This window comes from Rhineura floridana, chromosome 3 (genome assembly GCF_030035675.1).
Source record: "Rhineura floridana isolate rRhiFlo1 chromosome 3, rRhiFlo1.hap2, whole genome shotgun sequence".
Taxonomy (NCBI): Eukaryota; Metazoa; Chordata; class Lepidosauria; order Squamata; family Rhineuridae; genus Rhineura; species Rhineura floridana.
In genome coordinates, this window is record NC_084482.1 from 115,183,766 (window position 1) to 115,209,865 (window position 26,100).

At 41.3% G+C, this 26,100-nt stretch overlaps 1 protein-coding gene across 4 annotated transcripts in view; it reads left to right on the forward strand.

The window, feature by feature from the left end:
• GRIA1 (glutamate ionotropic receptor AMPA type subunit 1) overlaps positions 1–26,100 on the forward strand; it is a 307,786-nt gene that overhangs the window by 269,310 nt on the left and 12,376 nt on the right. For 3 of the 4 annotated variants that reach the window (XM_061617437.1, XM_061617438.1, XM_061617439.1), the window contains 3 exons: positions 8,243–8,441; positions 9,570–9,817; positions 16,808–16,922. In XM_061617437.1, coding sequence (XP_061473421.1) covers positions 8,243–8,441; positions 9,570–9,817; positions 16,808–16,922 — 562 coding nt within the window. Of the gene's footprint in view, positions 1–8,242; positions 8,442–9,569; positions 9,818–16,807; positions 16,923–17,640; positions 17,756–26,100 lie in introns of all 4 variants that reach the window. The other variant, XM_061617436.1, reaches the window with a different exon arrangement.

A 26,100-nucleotide genomic window follows, 5' to 3' on the forward strand; every position in this document is an offset into this window, starting at 1 on the left:
CCTGACACAATTGCACGTTAAAGCTGTGAGAGAATAGAGAGTCTTCAGACCTGTTCACACCCAGATTGCAAGTACACAGATCAAGGAAGAAAGAAAAAGAAGTAACAAAGAAATATACCTTTCCTGGAGATCATCAAGACTTAAAGTCAGGAATAAGACTTCTGTGCCTAGCGAGTGCCAAACTCTCCCCTTCAAAGTAACCCACAGTTAGGCACAGAGTTCTCAACCTTTACTCAGTCTGATATCCTGTGCAGTGGGCTGATGTTTCTGTGGAGTGATGTAGAGTCTTCAGGAAGTCACTGGAGCCAAGAGTGTGCTGTTTTCACCCTGGCAAAACCGCTAGTTTAAATACATTTTTGGTTACATAGAGTTGTACAGGGTTAGGGAGGGGAAATGTATAAGAGATCATCAAAGGGCATCAAAAGATTCTTTTCAAATAAAGGGTTTTGGGATCTGGTTTTTTAAAGATTTTTAAGATAAGCATACGTGATCAAAATTCCTGTTTTTGGAAGGTCTGGTCCTTATCTTTTTGAAGTCAAAGGGTGTTATATTCTACCAGGATGTTTGAAAGATTCTTCCTTTGGCAATGTAAAATTTAGGAATTTGGTTTATTACTCTTTGAGCCAGGAAGTCTGCTCTGACTCTTTTAAGTCGCGATCATCTCAGAGTTCACGAAAGGTGTGTTTCCCAGGATTCCCCACAACTCTGACTCTCATGCTAAGATCCTTAATGAACCAAAGAGTAAGAACTCCCAAAAATACAGGTACCCCTGTAACCCAGATCAAGCTGCTGTTAAAGGCACAGAAGCAAGAGACAGCACAAAAGTGGGCAACATTAGAAGTCTTTCTTTTCTAACATAGCAAACCTAATAATTTAGAAGTTCCATCTGGCCAGTCTGGTAATTTCATCAAAAGAGGTCCTTTGCCTTTTCCCCCCACATCAAGTTATCCAAACATTAATTAAAATGTTTCTCTGCACAACTGTCACAACTTACTGCTCTCGTAGATCTGATTCTATGAAAAAAAGATGTTCCTTCTTCCAAGCACCCACCATGCCAATGAAAGAGAATAAATCCAAAGGTCAGATGCAGAAATCCAAATGTCAAGATTTATGACACAGCCTTTTGGGAGTACTAAGATGAGCTGAAGATAATAATTATTCTCTAATGGAGAAAGTGATTAGAAGGAAACAGCATTGCATCTTCTGTTATGACACAAGGCAGGTAAATCTCATGCTTCAAGAGTGGAGCATGATCACCCCATGCAAAAAGATTCACATCTCAGCCTATTAATGCTGGGAAAATGAGACTTGTAGGTGATACTTGATATCATGGGGGGGGGAACATCCACAAAACCTTAGTGTTCCACAAGTAGAATAATCACTATGGTTCCTCTGTCAATTATGATGTCTCCAAAGCAGAAATTATTCAATATCAACAAAGTGCAAAATGCCCATAATGGTGGTATGCCTGCATGTGTAGATATACATATACACAGTCTCATGGTGGCCAGCCAACCAGAATCTGTAAAAAAAATCCACTGTACTTTTCCTAAAGGAGTAAATAACAGCCATCCACTAATATGGGGAAAGGGGGAAAGGGTCCATCGTTAGGGTTCTAACTAAACCTGCCCCCTGTATGCCTCAAAGATATTCGCCCAGTTCACATGTAACGCTAAACTCTAATTAAGCACTACATGGATGAATCTTCATGAGGCCAAGCAAAGTGCCACTCTCATATCATGCGAACAGCCATTCTTGGAAATTTGTACTTCTCTGAATTTAGCAATACAGTTCTTCAGCCTAGAAATGTATACAGAAATGCATATACTGGAGTAAAGTGTGCATATAAATGCATATAAGTGAAAATAACATACAAAAATGCATTATATTAGGAAAAATTGCTTGCAGAAATGTGTGTATTAGGAGAAATTGCATACAAAAATGTGTATATTAGAAATATGCACTAAAATGCAAACTAATTCACGAGGACTTAAAAAAATTCCAACCTGATGTGGAAATGTGAAGAGCTGGATTCAAGACTGGAAAAGTGAGAAATTGAAATTTGCCCATCCCTACTTTGCAAAGGTCCTCCTACAGGCCTCATGGGCAGTATGCAAACCTGATGCTTCACTTGGTTGGGCTTGTTGAGGCTCATCCGCATAACACTAAATTGTTCTAAACTTGATTTTCCCCTCTTCACTCCCCACCCACATTACCCTAAGCAAAGAGCTTGTTTTGAGAAGGAAGAAACACAGTGTGTCAGCTCCTGAAAGGGATGTATGTTGAGTGCCCGACATGGTTTGCTTCCTTCCTTCTCCTCCCACACCACAAAGTTAGATCCCGGGGAGAGATGATGATGATGTATTTCTATGCCGCCTTTTGGCCAAAAGGCCCTCAAGATGCAGTGTCTTATAGTGGCCGGCCTTTCCCAACCTTTGAGTCCCCAGATGTTGCTGGACTACAACTCCCATCTGCTTCAGCCTGGAAAATGGTCAGGAATGATGGGAACTGTAGTCCAGCAACATCTGGGGACCCAAAGGTTAGGAAAAGCTGTATTATAGCACCCATCCCAACTCATTGCCTGACTTCTGCTTTGGGTACTATTGTTTCTTCTGCTTCTTCTTGATTCTTTGTCTTCTGAATGTATGATTGCAATAAATATTGTACATATTTTTATGGAAGACTGTTTAACTTCTTAGCAGGGAAAAATAGCTTGCATATTCATTCAGCATCCGATCATGTATCATTAAGCTTTTTAAAGCCAAAATTAACATGCCATAGCCACCTGTCCGCAGCTCCTGGCTCCTACAATGACAGCAGCATACAATCAGATAGCATGAGCCATCTATATAACTGACAGGCAGTTGTCCCACTGAGATTCATTGATTAAGAATAAGAAAGCCATGTTTGAGGTCTAAAGGCTGGGGTCTAGTTAACTGCAGCTGAGGGAATTTAAGCCATAAAAATATATTGGCATCAGAAAAGGAAGAAAAGCAACTAGAGATGTATATGATTATTAGGCATGCAAATGCAGCCTGTCAGACTGAAATGGCCCTCATCAGCAGAAATGATGGTATTGAACGCTAGACAGTTATTCTTGTCTGGTGCTTCTGTGCTTGTTACAAGTGCTTCCAGTTGACAGGAAATGGAGTAGGAGCAGGAAGAAAGCTGAGGAATGGAAAGTTGAATGGGAAGGACCCAGAGATTGAGCTTCACAAGTAAGGGGCAACAGATAGGATGGCCCCTTATTCACTGCTTTAAAAAAGTGATCACAAAAGGATATAGATCTGCCCAAGAGATAAGTAGAGAGCAAAGACTGAGGGAGTGAAAATATGTTTTATCTATTGATTTGTACTATGCAGGCCTATCTGTCTATCCTGTCTAATAGATACAGCCTGCAGTTTGCCTTTTTTGTGTAACTTTGCATAATATATTCATATATTCAAAGCATTTGACATTTTGGGCGAGTATTGAAGTGATGGAGAGCTAGGAGGAGCAGGAAAATAAGAAGATTGAGAGAAGTCCTTGAACCCATCAACTCTGGGCACAAAATGCCAGTCAATTAAAATGATAAATCTACTACAAATTTTTACAACTGTTGAGTTAGACTGAGGATCGTGTACTAGCAGGGTGTTTACAGGTTAGGAGCGCAGAGGGTTGAGTGACCTGTTCAAGAAACATGTATACAGACTTTGCAGCTGGCACTACATCATTCTATTTTCTTTCCCTCATATTTGCAAAGAAAATAGCTACTCTGCCATCTCTGTCTCTGGCCACATTTTATTGACAACTGATATCTCTGAATTGTGGACACTTAGAGTCATTCTTCTAGGAATTCAAAAGTGAAAACAGTATCTATACTTGATAAGATTGGTGGTTTTTCATCTCCCCAGTTTCAAACAAAACTAAAAGGTGCAAATTTATTCACAGTGGATTTGCCAGTGGTCATGTGTGCTGTCTGGTTTCCATCACCATCTCTTCTTCTGTCTTCCCAACGTTCTCTAACTGACCAGTTCCATTTGTCTAAATCAGGAGTGGGGAACCTTTGGACTTTCAGCTGTTGTTGGTCTACCATTCCCATCAGCCCCAGCAAGCATGGCTGATGACCAGGAATTATGGGAGCTGTAGTTCAACAACATGTGGAGGGCCAAAGGTTCTCCACAACTGAATTGACTTCAAATGAAGTTGGTATAAACAAGAGGATTGCACGACATTTGAAAGCTATGCCAGAGTAACATCAGTGCATGTACAAACAAGGCAAAGACAGATGTAAGTCAGATGTAATTTTTTAAATAGTGGACTGCAGTTAAAGTGCAGCTATCCTCTTTTACAGCAAACTCTGAATATCCAATTTTGCAGTATGGTTGACTCTGAACTGTGGAAAAGACAGCTGTGGAAGGCTAGAAATCTTGGCATCACAAAGGCTGCAATCCTATAACACACTTATCTAAAAGTAAATCTCATTGGCTACATTTGCATGTAATATTAAGCCATAAACCATAGTTTACTAAGCCATACCGTGCATTAGCTGTGTGTGAACAAGCCACAAAGGGTTTAGATTAGTGTGATGTCCAAACCAGAGCTTGGAAGTAATTAGTTAGAAAAATGAATTGCTTGTAATTTATTACTTTTTTTAGGAACAAGTGGGTAATTTGTTAACATTTTTATGGTAAAAGAAAGAAAAGTAATTTTATTAATGTTGAAGTGTAATCGTAATGTTTCCAGCATTACTTTGGGGCATTACTGGAGGGCGAAAGAGCAGATGAAGTCTTCTGCTCCTCCGATTCATGGATGAAAATCATGTGCCTCAAACTGGGCTTCTGTGCAGCATCACTCTTCCCTTGTGCTCTGTGGGTGTTTAGAAGATGACAAGAGAGAAGGTGGAGAGGAAAACGGGGGTGGAATGGAGAGAAACAATGGTGAAAGTGGATGGTGGTGGAGAGGAATAGAATGGAGGGAGAAAGGAGCCAGAGGGCAAGGATGTGGGTGAGGGAGGCAGCAACGGAATGGAGATGGGAAACGAGGACGTGTGTGTGTGTGTTACTACTGTGTTTGTACTTGGCGCGGAAGCAGCTTCTGCCACCCTTCATGGATACTTTGTTGCATTTGCAGTGTTTTAACTTTATTGCACCCCAGGGGAAAATGTTTGCTTCGGCAGACGTGCCTTAGTTGGTGGCGGAGCAGGGCCTGGGAGATGGTTGAGTGAGAGAGACAACCCTTGCTGGCTGAGAGAGAGGGGCTGCACTTGGTTTGGCGCACAAAGCTCTGAGTGGTGGCCTCTGCCTCCCTTCCCAGCGACGAGACCACCACTGCTATCTTATGGATTAAAAAAAAAATTCTATTCCCCCCGTGTTTATTTTTAATGTTGTTTTAGATTACTTACGTGTGCAACAGCATCTTGTAGGCATTCTAGGGTTTTTTAAAAGTAACTTAACTGTAATTTTAGTGATTATTTTGGTGTAACGGTAAAGTAATCAATTCCTTTCAGAACAATTGTAATGCTAATTTATTCCTTTTTGGGGCCATGTAACAGTAATTGTAATTTATTACTTTTTAAAGGTAATCTTCCAAGCTCTGGTCCAAACCTAGGTCCATGGCTTGTTTTGCCCCAGCAAACCAGTTGTTACGTCAACAACAGACCATGGTTTAAGGATGGGTAGAGATTATGGTTTGTTAGTTTTAAACAAATCACAGTCTTGGATTTAGATATTCCACTAAGCTAAATTCTTTGTGGTTTGTTTACCCTGTCATCCAAAGGCAGAAGACAAGTGGGATACACGGTATTACCTTAGTAAACCTATGGGTTGTACTAAATGTAGCACTAAGCAATCATATCATCAGTGAAATAAGCAGATCATACCAATGGAATGGAATGATTTCCCCCTCTCTTCCCCTCATACGCCCCCTAAACCTGTTATGGGTTTTCCCCAAGCCTCCCAAGCTAATCTGGGGAAAGAGAGGGGGGAAATCCAGCTGCACTAGCGCTAACTCTTGCACTAGCACAACCTTTTAGTTGAATACCGCCCATAGTCTTTGGTTTAGCATAATGTGCAAAGGCAGGCATTGGGCTTCTGAGTAAACTGGCCGGTTCCAAAGGGCGGCCAAGTGGGGCCCTGGCCGAGGGCCCCTAGGGCTACAGGGGCCCCTCCGCTCCCCTTCCATGATATGCAGCAGGATCACTGCTGCGGATTGCACGGCAAGAGCTTCGAAGCCCCGCCATTCCCTTGCTTAACCTACCTTTCTCAGCTTTTCTGCAGTTGCGCATGCAGCGCTGTCCTTAACCAAGATGTTGGCCAAGGTTTCCCTAAGGGGCTGAAGCCTCTGCTGCCATCTTGGCTGATGGCACACATGCGTGCTATGCATGCGCATTCCTGCCATGAGCCAAGATGGTGGCAGAGGCTTCAGCCCCTTATAGAAACCTTGGCTGCCATCTTGGTTAAGGGCAGCGCTGTGCGTGCAACTGCACAACAGCTGAGAAAGGTAGGTTAAGCAAGGGAATGGCGGGGGCTCTGGAGCTCTCACCATGCGATCCGCGGCAGCGATCCTGCCACGAATCGCAGAAGGTGAGCGCTGGGGCCTGGGGCAGGTTTGTGCCCCAGGGCCCCAGCATGTGAGTAGACATGCATAGGATTGCACTGCAATACACCTCTCTCCACATGTTTTGCAACTGTTTGGAGGGTTTTTGTAAAAAAGTGACAGATGATATCTAAATGAATTGACATAGGTACTCTGCTTTCTTTAAAAATATATATGTTGGGCAGCCCACCTGAAGCATGGAGTGAGATGGGCAAGGCAGAATGCATGGATGAACTAATATTTTTCTTGCTGGTATTTCTGACTGTCATGGAAATGACAAAGCTTGCCTCTTTAAATACTATACTTGTTCTTCACTTTGACCTAGACAACCTGTACAATGATTAGGTTACATCACCCTTTTCTTTGGCTAGTAATATGTACTTTTCACCAGCTGGACTAATTAGAACAGGATGCAATTTTCCAATTGCTGAGGTGCACATATTAATTCACGGGAACCTTTCAGAAATGTGGGCAGTTGGATCCTTTAATTCATGACAGGCACTCCAGCTATCAATTGGCAGAGGCGTTGAAATGTCACTGCTGCATTTCTTGTGTGAAAATAAAACTTCCCTTATAGCTAAGTGGCTGTTACTAATGTTGTAGTAGGTTGACCTGACGGGCTGCAGGGATGTATCCTTTTACCATCCACATGAACAGCGTAGGACTATGTCAATTAACTCCACATCAGTTCTATGCAACGGATATATGTGAATTGGCCCTTTGAGCCATCACTAGCCCACCTTCCGTAGGATTAATTACATTTCAGGGTTTTATATTTGTTATTGATTTTATTCTATATTGTATTTTAATCTCGTTTTGTACACCTCCCAGAGAGCTATTAGCTATGGGCGGTCTAGAAATGAAAATAAATAAATAAATAAATAAATATATCAGAATGGAAAAATGAAACCTATTAACTTATTAAACAAATCTCAGCAATTAAAAAATAAAAACCTGGGACATAATCCAGCTTCTTCTGCACATGGAGACTAGGGTTCAGAGGCTTCCATACTGGAAGGTACCGAAGGCCTCCCTATCATGCCTTCTTCCAGTGCTGATGATCACATAACTTCTCTTCTTGATAATTCCATTGTTCCAGTACTTCATTGTTTTTATGATGATCTTCTTCACATGGTGGTCCACTTTCACTGGACATTAAACTGCTAGGGAAAGGTATGCTAAATACAAGCTTCTCCTAAAGTCTATTTTTTTCATTCACTGTTCCTTTCAATGTTCAGTGTTCCACTGTTTCTTTGAATGTTCCAAGCAAAGAACATTCGTGTGGAGCAGCTCTTCATATAGATTCATAATGTCATCATAACATTTGTCCTCATGCCACCAAGGAACTGACATGCTTTAGGATCTGTATAAAGACACATGAAAATGGTTTATTAATATGGTGAGCTGCCACTGAACAGTTGCACTTTCAAGGGGTCTTCACTAGGCATTACATAGGAAGATGGGCCTCACAGGTGAAATGTGTTGCTAAGTTAAGAAAGGTGCTAGTGACTGGAACCCTTTAATATAACCCCAGGCTGAGGTTAACCTTATGCACATTTAGACCTTGATACACCTTGATACACTAATTGTAGGTGCACTGAAATTATTCCATTAGAGCCTCTCTTTTAAATTTGCCTTCACTCTTTCTTTTTCCCTTTTCCTGCAGATCCCTGTCTGGACGTATAGTTGGTGGGGTCTGGTGGTTTTTCACCTTGATCATCATCTCTTCTTACACAGCCAATCTAGCTGCGTTCTTGACAGTAGAGAGGATGGTGTCTCCCATAGAGAGTGCAGAAGACTTGGCCAAGCAAACGGAGATTGCTTATGGGACTTTGGATGCTGGGTCTACGAAAGAATTCTTTCGGGTAAGAGAAAATAGTTCTGACTTCAATATGCAAAAGTAGGAGTCTCATGCTAGCTCAGGAAATGCAGCACACACAGGGTCTGCCAGATACCATAAATACCCTAGAAACATGGCGTAATTACACTCTTCCACAGATTACTGAGTAATTACACTTAGCAGCATCAAAAGTAATTACCTTGTGACTTGCAGCTCAGGTTTAGAGAATAATAAGTGCTTGGTTAGCTCTGTAATTTAATGGTACCATTTACCATATGTAAATACACTGACGTTACACTCAAGGGGAGCTTATGTAGCAAGCCCCCCAAAAGTACACTTCTTTTAGTGGTCGAATGTCCCGTTTCTTGTTTCCCTCTAACATGCTCTCCAGCCTGCCCACTCCATTTATGGAGTCCAATGCAAATGATACAGTTCAATTGCTCTTACTGTTGATCACATGAGGCTGTAGAATACTGAATCAGATCATTGGAACACTCTATACCCCCAACTGGCAGCGGCTCTTCAGAAGCCTTTCCTAGCCCCAAAATACAATTTCACATCCAACAACAACATACCGGTGATTCTAGGAGCTGAAATTTGAACTCTCTGCCTGTATAGCATGTGTTCTGCCATTGCTCTGTGGCCTCACTGCAGCGCTAGTATTTAGGAGCCATGCTCATATTTCTAGCGTAGCTCCTAGGATTTAGCCTAAATATTTGTATCTTTAGCAGCAAATTGTTTTTCCCCCTATCTCCCTTTCCACTCAGCTTAGGCTGCACTCCAGTATGTCTACTCAGAATAAGCTCCATTGGGTTCAATGGGACTTACTCCTAGGTAAGTGTATATTGGATTGCAGCCTTAGTTCTTGTTCCCTAAAATGTGCCATTGTGATCACAGTAATGACAGCAGGAGTATATCTGTGTAGTGCCAACAATTTATACAGTATGTTTCTCCACATACTGGGCACCTGTTGGTAAGGGATTGTATGGAGGCCATTCACCTCTATGAATCTACCCTCAGCCTTGAGTGCTTTCTCTCTCTAGCTATGCAATGTGTAGGCACACAGCCCAGCAAATGTGTGTCTTCCTTGGTGTATGAATCTCTGCTCTATTAACACATGCTAAGAGCAGTGGATTTATGCTATTCTGGACAGAGATCTAAAATAGCGGTTTTTGAGAAGATGTGGACGTACATGAAGTCAGCTGAGCCCTCTGTTTTCGTGCCGACAACAGAAGAGGGGATGAAGCGTGTGAGGAGATCCAAAGGGAAGTATGCCTACCTGCTAGAGTCTACCATGAATGAGTACATTGAGCAGAGAAAACCATGTGACACCATGAAGGTGGGAGGTAACTTGGATTCCAAAGGCTATGGCATTGCAACGCCAAAAGGTTCACCACTGAGGTAGGTAAACTCAATGTGTTATCCCTTTTCCTGCAGCCCAAGCAGTCAAAGCATCCAGAAATGTGGCTCCAGACTCACTTACCACAGTATATAGATAATGAAACTCAGGGCAGAGGGAGAGAGATACAATAAATGATATGCAAGGAAGTAAACTGCTTGGACTGCTTAACAGTGAAAGGAGTGACCAGTTCTTCAAGGACTGCTTTTTGCAATGGCCTCACTCCCTATATTCCAAATGGGTGCAACCAGGTATTTACAGTTGGCATTGTGTGGCATACTCGCTACTGTTGATATTAACAAAGCAATATTTTGAAGCACAACTTGCTTATTCTATGGTGCATGACAATTGTACAATATATATTATAGCCCTTGTTTGAATTCAGACTTTAAAAAGGATTCTAGTGGTAAAAGTGTTCTGGTATGTGCATGTCTAAACAAAGAGATGCAAATCTGTATGGGACAAATAAATGGAAAAGCGAAGTGTTTTCCTTTTAGCTAGGCAATAAACAGCTGGAAGGTTCTCATGCTGAGCCTGTTACCCTTAGCAACCCTCAGAACCTAGTTAGTAAATGGTACTGGGCTGAAGTGCTGCAGAAGAAGACAACACGTACGTAGAACACGCAACAGCCACACAAATGGAACATGCAAATGGAACACACAACAGCCGCATAGTACAAGTGACATGCCAAGCAGTAAAAAAAGCACAATAATTCACCAATGCATTACCTACAAAACACTTTGCAGCACACTATTATCTACACGTCTAGCACACGTTTGGATTTTCTCACAAACACTCCAATACTCAGTGAGTCCAAGGCAAGAATTGCATGCAGAGTTTCAAGGTTTGGGTTTTAAAGTAAGCCTCATGTTTTCAAAGAGAACAAAATTTGCAGAGAGAGATTGCTATTTGCATTTTTAAATTTACATTTTAAAAGGAGCTTGCTGTTCCAAAATCTTTAGGGTACATTGAAACAACTGTGATATTTCTACTGAAAAATAAAACAGAAAAAAGCAGAGGTTGATTTTCCTGTTCTTCAAAATATCTCTTCGACCAGACAAGGTGGGGGGAGGGGCAGGAGACAGAACTGTTTATTCTTAATACAACTTCCCAGTTCAATAGAAACAGCCAAGGGAGGACACTTTGTTTTTCCATTTGGTCTGATGGCACTTCTTTGGAACATGGGTCTCAGTCTTCTGTCCCATGATGTTTGTTGTTTGTGGTCATTTTAACTGTTAAACTAATAGTATATCCTCTTCAATCACCATGTGGCATCTTTCTCCATTGTGGGAGCCAATCCAGGGAACACATCCTGTTCCATCACTGACTGAACTGTTGATGGACTCTATTCTTGTTTCCATCTGAGTCAGCAGACATTTGGCCATTGAAGTCAATGGGATCAGAATCAGCTGCATAAGAGAAACATTTTATCAGAACTGTTCATTTGCTTGTTTTACTTTATTATTAGTTACTTTTTACCCCCCCAAAAAAATTCTCAAGATGGCTCACACAATAAAAACTTCACACAACACAATCCAACTTTTGAAACAATAGCAAACATTAAATGATCATTACTAATATGTATCAACAATACCCTCTCATGCTACAACACCAGATGATTACCAAAAAATCCTAGTTAAGATCGCTGCGAAGGCTATAACAGTATTGTCACTTAAATGCCTGAGAGAATAGGAACAACTTCATCCAGCATGGAAAAGATGAAAACATCAGTGGCAGGCAGACCTCCCTGGGGAGAGCTTTCCACAAACAAAAGCTGAAAAGGCCTGCTTGATAGGCCGATTAGGTAGAATATTGAGAATTTTGTTATTGATTTTGGGTCATCCTCAGAATACATGGAACAAACATAAGAAATCTGAAGGTTGAGCATAAGTAGAGGAGGCACAGTTTAGCACTTATACAAACAGCAAATTCTACTGCCTCACATCAGACTTCCAAGGGCTGCATACACTTACATTTAAGCACATGACTTCCCCCAAAGAATCCTGTAGTTTGTTAAAGGTGCTGGGACTTGTAGCTCTGTGAAGGGTAAACTACAGTTTCCAGTCTTTGGGGGAAGCCATGTGCTCAAAATGTATGGTGTGTGAACAGTTGAACAGAAAGTGGAGTGACAGAGAGGGTAGGAGGGAAAGATCTGCGGGAGGGAAAGGGGACTGGATCTGGGTGGAAAATGAAGCAACTGGGAGGAAATGATGAAGGAGTCAGGGGTGGGGCAATGCCACAGAGAGAGAGAGAATGGAGTGCCAGAAAGGTACACATGCGAACACACACGTCTGATCCAGTGAAATGGATCCTCATGAAATTGCATACTTTTTTCACAGATCCTCCCCACCACCACACCAAACCACTATCAAATCACAAATTACATCTGTCTGCATTGAATGAACCATAGATATCCACACATGTGTTCTGTGATTTGCTGGTGATTTTGTTCCAGTGTGTCAAAAATGATCTATGAGAATCTGCCTTGGATCAGTGTTTTTGTGGTACTAGCAAACACCAGATATGTGATTTTTACTGGGCAGTTTACCTTGTTAAGTTTAATTTGATGGTGGTTTTATGGAGACTGTGTAAAATCAAACAAATTCAAGAGGATCTGTTTTAATTCTACTGTATCCAGCTTTTACCCAGCCCCCATGAAAAGAAAAGAGTGTGTACACACACACACACACACACACACACACACACACACACACACACACACGGGGTGGGGGGAGAGAAGGGTGATGCTCATGGTACTTTCACAAAATTCAAAAAGGGCCCAAGGGTCGGTAAACCCCCACCCAGCCATTCTGGCCCATTTTGCTATAATTTCCCTAACACAAGATGTGCTTGGTATGCTTGGCTTCTGACTATTAAGGAATGTTAATCAGTCTTTCTGACTCCAAAATTCTTTTCTACCCCAACCCAAACTCCTTCATTGCAATCAAGTCACAAACCCATCACAGTATTATAGAATATATTGTAGACTACCCTAAACCTAAATGATAAGCCATGTGTATGAAATATTTTTTTAAAATGAAATTTCTTCAATTATGAAAACAGGGCTAGAAATGTGTGAACGTTTTCAAGATGCATCAGAAAGTACTTTTTTGTGTGCAATGCATATAATATTATCTAGGAATATGCAACATTATCTCATAGAATAAGTTTTAACACTTTGTTTTTTCCGCTACTCAGCTTTAGCTAATAAATGATATGTGAATTAAAAATAATAATACACTCATGGCTCAAAGTATTTTTGGAAGTGTGTGTGTGTTTGTGCATATGTTAATACCAGATCAAAATTAGATAGCGCTGAACATGCAAAACATATTGGGGGAAATTACATTGACACAAATGTGTGTGCAATCTGAGAGTGATAAATTAGGATGGGTAGACCTTATACACTCTGTGTGTCTGTCTGTATGTCTCTGTCTCTCACTCACACACAAAGAGAAAGAGAAGTGAAGGGGGAGGAGGCAGATTGCATTCTGTAATTGGCTTTTCTTCTCAAAGTGGTAACCTTTAAGCAAAGCTCCCTTGAGGCCCATAAACTTGTATGTCAATTATTCCAAGTCATTTAAATGAATAAAAATGTTCCTTGTCAAAGATCCAGCAAAACTAACACACTTCAGAGGAAAATGTGCCAGCCAACTCTGTTTTTCATCAAGGATTCGGTGACTGTCAGATATTGGAAGATGCTGTATGCCATATGAGCTACAGAGGAGAACCAATTACTTCAAATTTAGTCTCTTAAGGGGAGAAAGACATGGAATAAACAACCTATGAATGTAGCAGAGTGATCTGTTCTTAAACAACAACAAAGGGTTCACTGGGCTTTATAATGCCATATACCCACACAGGAATTAAAGTATTCTTTCAGTTCACTGATTAGTACATCTTCTTAGATTTTTAAACAATGACTGTACAAATGAGGCTGCATTCTGCTTTAGAATACAGGCATCATAATCTGGGTTGGATCATCACTACTTGTGCTTAAATACTGCTTATATGCTCCATGCCCAGCATTTGATGTGTCAAATGTGACTCAGAAGTACAACACATATCTCGTGCAAGGGTTCCAGTGTAATACCACAGTTGGCGTACTTGTGCCAGCAGCAGTGCTGGCTCTTAACCCAGAATGCAGAGCTTTTGTTCTTTTCTTTCAGCAACAGCCCTGGCAATTACAGTCTTTCTTTCTTTCTTTCTGTAGTGGGATATGGGTTGCAGAGTGGAGCAGAACCTCCTCCTCCCCCGTCCCTGACACCAGCATTGCTGCTGTTTTCCTGGGTGGGGCGGTGGTGGGGCAGCAGTGAGGTCAGTACCATATGAGTGCACTGGTGGGAGCACCAGATTGGTGGTGGCCAGTGCAGCCACACAACTCTGACCTCCCAGCCATCCCAGCCCTGTCCAGTCCCACAGCAGTGACGCCGGTGTTCAAAGGGCGGCTGCACAGCTGTGCCCCACCACACATGCCTCTGCTGGCTGCTTTTTCTTCTGTCAATGTGAGGGGACTAACTCATAGGAGGAAAATGAAAACGGGCCTCATAGGAACCTGCCCCCCCATTTGCAAGGGATCATGGGAGTAATTTGTACAGCCTGAGACATGAAGAATTTACCCACTAACATAAATGTGCACCAATGTCATTGAGTTATTGGTGTTTGAACAGCAGAGAGTAGGATGGGGAGAGAGTCCACCTGGCACAGAATGATACCCTAGCTAAGGCTTTCCTACCCATCCCTCCAGACATTTTGAACTATAACTCCCATCAGCACTTACAATTAGCCATCTCCAATAATATTTGGAAGTCACCAGATTAAGAAAAGCATGCACCATTTAAAATTGTTGATGTTCCTCAGACCAAAAAAAACAGAATAAGCTGAAGGAATCTCTCTGGTTTATTATGTTTTTTAGCTATCATGGTGTTTATTATTAGAACTATATTATAGTTTGATTCTTTCCAGATATTTAAAATATGTTATGCCCTACTTTAATATAAAGTCAAGGCTGGTTCCAGCGTTTTAAAATCCCAATAAACTCAGCGTTTCAAAATCCCAATAAATCCCTCCAAAATATAACAACTGACAACAGATCAGCATTAGGGAGTACTGGAATAAAAAGGGCCTTAACATTTCCAGGGAAGAGAGGGTGAAAGTGGGGGGGGGGAGGACTATTATAGAGAAGGTCTTACTTGGTGCCCTTACCAATTTCACACTACAGGATAATAGAATCTGAAGTAAGGCCTCCGCAGCTGATCACACAGATAACAAAAGACATTTCCTAAGATATGCTTCAATTGTGCCTCTAAATCAACAGCCAGCCAGCATGATTTAAAATATTTTCACTGTCAAAAAACAAAGCATAGTGATCTGGACTAGCTGCATTTCGCAAACCATTCAGAGATTTTTCCATGTGAAGCACACTGCAGTTCTAAATCATTTAGGTTGCAGCTTATTTATTACATGTGTATCCTGCCTTTCCTCCAAGCAACTTGAGGCAAAATACATAGCTCTTGCCCACTTTATCCTCACAAGCATCCTTTGAGGTAGATTAGGCTGGGAGTTATTGGCCCAAGGTCACCCAGTAAACGTCATGGCTGAGTTAGGATTTGCATGTGGATCTCTCCAGTCTTAGTCTGTTACTCTAACCAATTCACTACACTGGCTCTCAAATGTATGGGTGGCAATAACCAGATCCCTGTCTTTCAGGAAAGGTGAAAGATGGCAGACCAGATGCAGTTGATCAAAAGCTTTTCACATTACAACCAATAGCTAAGTGTGAGGCTAGCAAAATATCCAGGCTTCATATGCCCATCCCACCACTGGTATGCCTAGACAGCCCAGTTCTTTTATCACATTTTCATAAGGAATCCTTATGAGGCGCTATCAAAACTTGGAAAGACGGCTCACTGTAGTGTGAAATTGGCATAACTCAACAGGAAGCTGTGGAGAATGCAGTACAGGGCAAATGTGTCTTAGCTCACCAACACAACGTAAAAGAACTGTGGCACAATGTGCTTGGGAAATGAAGAGCTGACCCTGTACATCAGTTGCTCTTCTCCACTCCCCCACCATTGCCAGCTTCTTCCATCCTACTCCTGCAGCTTGAAGTGTCCAGTATAATAAGTAGGCATGCAGCCCACTTGATCAGCAGCGCTACTGCTACAGCTCTGAATGTTGATGGGCATATAAGCTGTCCATAACAAAAGATTCAATGAAATAGTGTCTTCTCTATAGCATACATAGCATAGCTATATAGGATCTGGCCCATTGACTTCAATAGAATTCCAAACATTTAAATCAGATGAGGATCTCTTCCTTTTTCTGTTTTTATATGTCGTGAAATGTCTGATGTGTTCTTTCTCAGTTGCATATTGATTTGAACATGTTATGCTTCTTAAATTGATTAAATGTTTATTTTTTCCCTTTTCTGTTACTTAAACAGATTTATTACTGATCGTTTTTATATGTCTTTTGTGACATGAGGATCACTCAGGAGGAATAGGCGAGCCAGACTCCCCTCCCCCATTCCCAAATTATTATCTACCTATCTATTTTACTTTGTTTTTTGCAAAAGGCCAAATTATTGAGCCACAGCTGCAGCTTGACAAATGGCACTTCCACTGCTCTTGCACTTAATTATTTCAGAAAATAACCCTATGCCAGTGCTTGGAAATCGGATTTTGTATTACATCAATTCATCCGCTATAGAAGATGGGCATCCAGTGTGAGCAGCTGTTACTTAAAGCAAAGCAAACTTTGGGATTCTGCTCTCTATAGCAGCTTTTGTACTGCAAAATTTCCCAATCGCAGGGAGCGCTATACATCCCCCTCCACACTGTTTTTCAAATTGCAAGGGATGAAAGCAAACTCACTGGGGGAGAATACTAGAGCAGACTAAAGGGTGCTGGTTCACCGATCCCTTGTTGTCACATGACTTTCCGAGTGTTCTCCGCCTGTTACTCATTGAGTGTTATCTATTCATTTTAAAGAAACCCAGTAAACCTGGCAGTGTTAAAACTGAACGAGCAGGGGCTTTTGGACAAATTGAAAAACAAATGGTGGTACGACAAGGGCGAGTGCGGCAGCGGGGGAGGTGACTCCAAGGTCAGCCTCAGTAAGAACAACCTAGTGGGTATAAACGGCATGGATAGTAACCAGCAACCACACTGCCAACACACCTTTGTGTTCAAATACTCTGGGGAAAGACACACTATTGGACAGTCCTCTTGCTGGGTGAGAACATGCACTCTGCTTAATAAATAAAGACATGAGAGAGGAGCTAGATGTGATGCCTGCATGGCCATTGTGGCAACCCTTCCTACAGCAGAAGGGATTAAAATCACCCTTGTTCATTGCATTAAAACCTCCGTAAGACAACTTCCCCTCCTTTCCCCACCTCTGCTCCCACCCTTAAAGTTTTCTTCTTGGATCTCTCCAGCATGACCATGGATAGGAGACAGAGATACTGTGCAGGGTTCTGCTACTGACTGATTGTCCTGCAGATGGGAATAGTCCACGGCCATCAGCATTAGCAAGGCCATTGCAAGTATCTATGGCAGGTGGTTGAGGTTGCTGGTTACTCAAAGTGATATAGTAATACTCATCTTGCTATGCTGGAGGAACGAAGGGTGCAAATGTGCCGGGAGTGGTGGGGATGGATGGAATGCTGGAGGAGGGTGGGGCGGCCAGATGGAGTATTCAATCGTATCACTTTGTAAATGTATAACTTGTACAATGAATGCTGTGAATGAACTGTCTGTGCTGAATAACATAAAATAACATTGGTAATGTTATTTATGTTATTTCCCCCCCTGGTTTGAAGAGGTCCCGTAAACCTAGCGGTTTTGAAACTCAGTGAGCAAGGCGTCTTAGACAAGCTGAAAAGCAAATGGTGGTACGATAAAGGGGAGTGTGGAAGCAAAGACTCCGGAAGTAAGGTTAGTTACCCCTGAAGAGGTTGTGCATACCCATTTTTTAAAAAAAGTGTGTTACCAAAGAGTCTACAGGCCTTAAAAGTACAAAAGTTTGCAACCTCATATGAAGCATATTAGTGCCCCCGCCACACACGCACACACACAGAAAGTTACTCTTCATGTGCATTGCAGTATCAGAGTAGATTGCACCAAAGTACAGAAATAGTAAACTAGCAGATGCCAGGCGATGGTATGCCATGGTAGAATTGGAAAAAGAAGAAATGACTTTCAGTAGGTATGGAGAGGAAATTAGTAATGTTATGGAGAGAAAAGGATACCACTTATTAGTATTATGAAGGGAGGAGCTGTGGTTTAAGCCAGGACAGAAACTTCATTCATGATAATGAGATGCATGCTTCTGAGCCCAAGTACAAAACACGTATCAGGAATGTGTCCAATTATTATTATTGTTGTTGTAGTAGTAATAGTAGTATAATGATAATATATTCCTTAAAATCCAGTAATGTATTAATTTATTTTAGCATTTCTGGGCTGCTTTTCCAAATAAACAACAATTAAAATAAGTACAAATCCATAATAAAACAATGATATGAACTAACAAGCACACTTCAGTGAACAATTAGAAATAAAGCCATACTATGTACTGTACCAAAAAAAAAAGACAGGTCCTTACATTCTAATGGACACAGCAAAAAGACATAAAGGAAGAGCAAATGAGGTGCATTTCAGGTAACCAGGTGGTATGGCCACTGATGGAAGGATCAGCGTAATTTTATGGCACCAGCATTCAGATGGTATTGGAAGCCATGAAGTTGATTATACTGCATGGCTTCCAATACCATCTGAATGCTGGTGCCATAAAATTACGTTGATCCTTCCATCAGTGGCCATACCACCTGGTTACCTGAAATGCACCTCATTTGCTCTTCCTTTGATTATACTGTCCAAACCTGATGAACATATCCAGGGTAATGGGCACAGAAAGAACAGAAGATAACTAGGACTGGAGCTCTGAGGACTTGTGGCAACAAAGAAACTGAAGAGGAGAAGCCCCCATTGACAGATTTTGAACATACAGGAAGAAAAACATCCACGGATGACATTGTGTAATGTAAAGGAATAGAAGAAATCAAAGAGCAGAGGGTGGTCAGGGCTGATGGGTGCAGCAGAAGGACCAAAAAGAAAGGGAACAGAATAAAGCTTTTGGATTTGGAGAGAGTTTAATAAAGGGCTATCTGGGTGTTGTAGGGAGAACCCAAATTTCAGTACAGCAGTTGAGACAAGGCAGTAGAGAGCATCTTCCAGGGTTTGATGTAAAGTGAAGAAGAAAGCCAAATTGTCTATTTAAGAAGCAAGAAAAATTAAGGGAGACTTTTGCAAGCAGTAGGCAAAAAGTGCACATTTGGGAGCAGGAGAATATTGTCTTGATCTGTTCTCCTCCCATGAAAATACTTTACAATGTTTTCCTTACAGCACAATCCTATACATATCTATTCAGAAGTAAGTCCAACTGCATTTAGTGAGGCTTACTTAAGTAGTTATGTAGGATTGCAGCCTGAGTTAACACACTTGGAAAATACGTTGGAATGGATAATCTGAGCGGATCTCACAAGAACGATCCCTCAGCTGAAGCTGGTTGCAGATGGCATTTCCTGAAAAATCCATGCAGATTTTCTGTTACAACATTCTCATAGAGAAAAAGGATTATGTCATGCTGAATATACTGTTGAATCTATGTGAGAGAGTGCAATGATGGAGAAGAAAGTGTAAGATTGGAGATGGCAGTGAAAAGTCAACAGAAAACAGTATCATGGGTAAAAATAGGGAAATTTGATGTGAAGTAGAATGATAAATTCAGTGAGTGGACATATTATATAGAGAAGACTTATTAGGTGAATCAGGCTTGAGAAACTAGCCCTTGTATTGGTGCCTGAGGGAGAGATGAACTTCATTGTGTTTAGCTGCTGGATACTTGCCAAAATCCAGACCAGCTGCCTTGTAAGAATCGAATTGTCCTTAATTCAAGGACATTATAACCCCATAGCGGATACCCTTTGTTGAAGGCCACCCCAGCTGTGTATTACTATCTATAGTAATATAGATAACACTGTTCTGCAGTGAGTGATCCTGAGGCATTCATTCAGGGTATTAAACCAATGCCCTTTCCTACAATACTGAAGCATGTGCAGATGGAGTCAGAGGAAAAGTACTTGCTAAAGTTCCCCTTTTCTGTTAATGATGGTTCTGGTTGATGAACTGCTGAGACTCTCTTGAATACTGCACTCACCAAAAGTAGGACTATGAACTCTACAGCAGGGATGGCTAACCTGTGGGCCTCCAGACATTATTAGACTCCAACTCCCATCAGCCCCAGCCAGCACAACCAATAGTCAGGGATGATGGAAGTTGCAATCTGGCAATAGCTCAAGAATCACAGGTTAGCCACCCCGTCCTACAAACTTCTTAAAAACTGAAATTCCATATTTTTCAATAAAAAAATGCATTTATCTTTTTAACCAAACATAAAACTGGTTATCTTTTTACTAGTTTAAGAAGGAGGGGATAGGATGAAAGCTATGCTTTTTTATCAGTAATTTTAACTGCCTGTTCCTGCTCTTACCGTTTTGTAAAGTACTATATAGTATTGTGAACATGCAACATGCTGACAGAATAACCAAATTTTGTTCTTTACATATTAATTGCCCTCCTGTTGGGTGCTAAGTGCCCTATGCAGGACCCCACTCAAACAAAAATCCCATTAAGCACAGAAAAGGTGTTATCTCCTCCTACATTACATGAAGCTCAGCAATTACCATGCAAGTGAAGAGTAACTACTTAGCTGTGTGCTGTTGAGGGCTTCCTCGGTGCTTTCCCCAACAGGCTGTATTTACCAGTGCTAGAAAAGCCCCATAGCAATCATGTCCCAAACAAACTGCTTGTGGCACTGATCCCATTTAAAACTATTGGTGGCAGCAGAACTCAGAGCCACTACAAGATTGCATCTATCTCATATTGCCTTCCGTGCCATAAGATGAAAAAGTAGTGCAGAAGGGGCCACGGAGGTTTACGTGAATCCTATGATCTCAGTGTGGATCATATTAACTGCATGTTCTTATACAGATGAGAAGCCAAACATGTGAATTGCATGTAAACATTGTGGCTATTCATGAGGCTTGTGCGTGCTTCTTAACACTCCAATAGTAAAAGCTATTAATTCTGCATGTCTGGATTGCTGAGGAAATGTATGAATAAAATAAGAGTTAAAAAGAAAACTTGCATTGGAAATTCTGTCGACTTTAGAACCATGTGAGTAGGAAACACTGAGGGGAGGAAAGATTACTGATGATAAAGATTAATACACTGATAGCAACATTCATTAGATCAATATTAAAATGAAAGTATGTTTCAAATGTTCTTCCTTGTCTTCTCCTGAATAAATAAAGCAATCTCCAAAGGTCCTTAGCTTAAACACATTGTGAACTATTCCCAGGATTTACCCACTGACTTGAGGGCCTACATGGCAATCTAGTGCTCTCCAAGTGGGTCATCAGTGCAGCTCACTATCTGATGAGCTTCATCTCATTCTGACAGCCTCACACATGTGGCTATATAACAGTCAAGTGAAATCTGACACAGAAATCAGTTTACCTGTGCAGTAGGGAATCTGCATGTGTAAAACAGCTGTTCCATTTTCCCTTAACTTGTACTGGATGCTGCTACCTGCAAGCAAAACAAGCACATTCATCTTCCATTTATGTAGGTCAGTACTGGCTGCTGTTACGCATGGGTAAGCTGAGCAATACATGAAGTTGTGTATACGTATCAGTGGGAAACAGAAAACGTGAGCTCATTCTTGTATAATGTGCTCACCAGGAGAGTTGCATGGTGCAAATCAGGGTGCACTTCCCTATGACACATGGCTTCATCACCAGCACCATTTTATTACTACTCAAACACAACATTTTCTCTATTGTGTCTAACCAGGGCCTGGTAGGCTGTCATAATTTTCACACCACCTGTCATATTTTTCATAAAAGCCCCAGTGGCATGGATTTTGCAGGTACTAAGTCTTGTATGGATTTAGTTGTACAAAGATCAGAAGGTACAACTGCTGTATGTATAATATCTTGTACTTCAGTGCCCATTCTATAGCAGTTGCTGAAATTTAACTTTCGTGTGTATGCATTTTAATGAACTGCATTTTAAAGAAGACACCTAGCTAAATTCTCCATTTAAAAAAACCCTATTCTTATTCTTTTGCCCATCTCTCTCCCAGAATGCGGGTCCCCAGGTGAATTAGATAGATTTAAAAATACAAAGCATACATAAAACTATAGAGATTTTAAAAATACACAAATATACTCAGGCTGCAATCCAAACCCACCTTATGCTGGGCTGGGATATGTGTGTGGATTGAGTGGAGGTGTCTCTCTTCTTGCTTCTGCCGACTTAGCCGGCTTCCTGCCATCTGCCACCAATGGAATAACTAAAGTGTTACTTCATCAGCGCAGACCTCCCCCTCCCACCTGCCAAATGGTGGGCAGGAGGCCCACCAGTGATATCCTTGCCAGCAGAGCCTGGAGGAAAGCTCTGAAATGAGGTGTTCCATGGATGGGGCAGGGATGAGCTGAGCTGGAATCCGCTGGATCCTGAACTGCTCTCATGGCTGGTGCTGGCCAGTATTGGGCCTGATATGGACTCCATGGTTGCTCCAGGTTGGAGCTAGAGGAGGGATCAGGCCTGCCCCCCCCCTTCTGCTGTTGCCACCAAATGGCCAAGATGTGGATGTGGTGGTGGCGGCTCTGCAGTTCTGCAGAGCATCACTGGTGGAAGTAGGAACTTTAGATTGCTCTCCCAGTAGGAGAACCGCATTTCCATCATTCAGTCCTAGCAACAAATTAATCTTCTGGGCATTTTACTGAGTAGCTATATTATATAAACTAAACATACTTTTCATTGAAAATGGAAATGGCCTGCCTTCAAGTCGATCCCGACTTATGGTGACCCTCTGAATAGGGTTTTCATGGTAAGCAATATTCAAAGGTGGTTTACCATTGCCTTCCTCTGAGGCTGAGAGGCAGTGACTGGCCCAGGGCCACCCAGTGAGCTTTGTGGCTGTGTGGGCATTTGAACCCTGGTAATAATGTAGTTTAGTCTATAAAATCATCACCTACAAATAATCCCTGCTTCATAACAGAACAGTGGGAGATCCACATTTCTCTTCCACTTGGTTTATGTATGAGACTACATCAGTAGACTCTTAAGCAAGTGTAGAGGTTAATGATGAAGTGGAAGTTGTAAAATATTAGTCTGAGTGTAATTTTTTTAAAAAAAAATCAATGAGGCCTACTCCCAGGTAAGAATGCATAGGACTGCAGCCAGAATGCAGTATCCAATATAGCACTAAATAACTGCTCTGCTAGGATAAGGATATATCCTTGCGCAATGGAATTTCCCCCCTTCCTGCCCCCATGCTCACTCCAGGCCCTCCCCTGTTCCAAAGGGCTGGGGGAGAACCCAGAACAGGTTTGGGGAGGGGCATGGAGGGAAATGAAGGTGATATGGTCTATTGTGCAAGCGTAAATCCTTGCACTGATGGAACACATTACTTGGAAACCATCCTTAGTTCCATTGAAATCCATTTTAAGATCCAGGTAAACCAAACTAAGTGTCTCCACCATCCTGAGTGCTAGAGACTGGCAACATGGTCAAGAAGCTCCTAGTGCATCCTTCGTTGACTACCAATAGCCTAAAAGATTCTCTGAATTAGTCTTGGTGGATAGCACAACCAACCAAAACCTTACTTTCCCTTGGTGGGGAAAGCAAATCTGGAACAGAACATTATACTCTCTTTCTAAAGAGAAAAAGAAGAGCAGCAGTTATACTCCTATTGATACACTGGTCTGAAAGGTCTTTCAGTATCAGGCAAACATTTTCACTATGTTACCCCTCAGACAAATAATGCCCTTTATTTATTTATTTAATGTATATCCTACCCTTCCTCCCAAAGGATCCCGGGGAGAAAACAAGTGATAAAATAATAACATCTTTTAAAACAACTTAAAACATACACACACTCAAATTGCACAATAACCTGTGCCAAAATCACAAGCATAAACTGGAGTTTACAAATATGTAATTATAATCAGAAACCTTAGCCAGGACATGTCATTCAAAATACAACACTGATTTTATAGCTATTGGGAAATGAAAAAATAAAATTCCAGGGCAGACTTTAAAAAAGCTTTATATTACAGTTGGCGGCCTGTTTTTCAAGGGATTGGGCCTGAGAACTGCCAGAAGCCTAACAAATAAATAAGCAAGACTAGACTGCAAGCTCTTACTTGGCTATGGGTGGATCTGAACCCCTTTTCTTTCACCTGTAAGGCTCATGTTTTTTACATTACCATAAAGTTAAAGATGACAAATCTCTCTGCAAACCGGGAAGACACTTGAAATTAAATAAAACTAGCTTTCATTACTACTATATTCCAAAATTCTCAATTTTTTTTTCTTTCACACTGCTCATGAATACTGATAAGACTGCTATCCTATTCACACTTTACCCGAGAATAAATCCTGTAAAATTCAGCAGGGCATATATCTGAGTATACATGTTTAGGATTATATTATCAGACATCTTATTTCCATATATAACCAAAAATTATATATCGCTGGATTGTAAGAAAACTTCTAAGCAGTTTACAAAATATATTAAAATTATAAATAAAATTTTAACAACAGTTAAAAATGAATTAAAAGACAATTAAAATCAGCAGTAAACTAAAAAGAGATCAAAACACATCAACATCTACATGTCTTGATAGGCTTATTATATATAATGCAATTGGGTGCACACATTGTATAAAGTTGAATTTCCAGCATTTGGAGTTCTGAGGAATAAATTCACAGATAAAAAAGAGAATTAGCCAGTCTCAACACAAAGGGCAAAGCACCCATTGGCTTTTATCCAAAGACCAACAACAGACATTTCCACCTTCTAAGTGGCACCAAGGTGCCTTCCTTTATCCCCCTTAAGGTGAAAAAGAATCGGGGAACTCAGTCCTTAAAGAATTTTTCTTCTTCTGTCCGAGCAGAATAAAACTACAAGAAACAGGATGGGGGATAAGCTGCCACCAGTTAAGAAGAAGCAGGCAGGGAACAGGGAAGGTGCCTTGTCACCATGGCAACAAGGCTGGGAACATTTTTGAAAGATGGGCTTTTTGCTTGCTTTTCACCTGCCAATCTTCCTCTTCCCTCCTTCTCTTCCCTCCAATGTGACTCTCCCTCTGCAGGAGGCACACTGTGACATTTACACTCCCACTAATAAGCTGACTGCATGACGGGCAAACTCCTTGGGAGAGCATGTGTCACAAAGGCCAAATGGCAAGGAGCTGCAGCTGAGGGAAATGGTTTGATTCTTTCGGAAGTTACGGTGGGGATTGGTGCCTTTCTCATGTTCTGTTACTATTAGTGCTATTAAGTAGGGAGCCTGTACGAAAAACAGCAGGTAAGGTCTTTTGGAGCCAAGAAGCCAAGGCAAGCCATGGCAGGCTAGATTTTATTTTGTTTTGCCTTTGCAGTGTGTGGATATGACCCTGGTGCCAATATCCAACTGGGAAAGAACTGTGACTGCAAGACAATAGTCACTCTCCAGAGAACCTCTTTGAAATTAGAAATGATATCCTTCTAGCAAAGAAAATGTGAGAGCCAAGAAGCAGCAAGATGCCTATGGAGCACTTTCAAGCTTAACTCTACATTGTGACAACTGGATTTTTTACAAGCTCTCTCTCTCTCAGTATACTTCTCTCTAGTCAGGCTTCAGTCATCCTTGGCACCACATTTTTCATGCCATTTTTATCCTGGCCTGTCTCAACTATGGTAGCAGGAGGGAAAATTAGGCTCAGCCCTAGGGCCCAGATGTGCCATGTAGCCTTTCAACATTGAACAGATGTATAAATGACAACGTTCCTGATTCTACTTGCATGGTCATTTAAACTTGGATGTATTTTCATTACAAGACATTTTCCCATTGGCAGCACATAAAGAATAAAGGCACTGATATTTGAATAAGTTTCCATCAGGAGATCTTTGAAAATCTGAAAGAAGAAAATTTGACTCCCCAGCATGCACAGCACATACAACTAACCTTGAACATCCCATTCACTCTTCCCATTCTCCCTCTCAGTGTGTGTGTGAAAGAGAACAAGAGAGAGAGGCACAAATAAAAAGCATGCACTAATATTAACACTTTGAAATGGGTTTGTGAAAAGAACACAATCAAATCTTAAAGTCGGAGACAGAGTATAAAATGTCCCCTTTCTCAGAGCCATGGATTCTGAGCATCA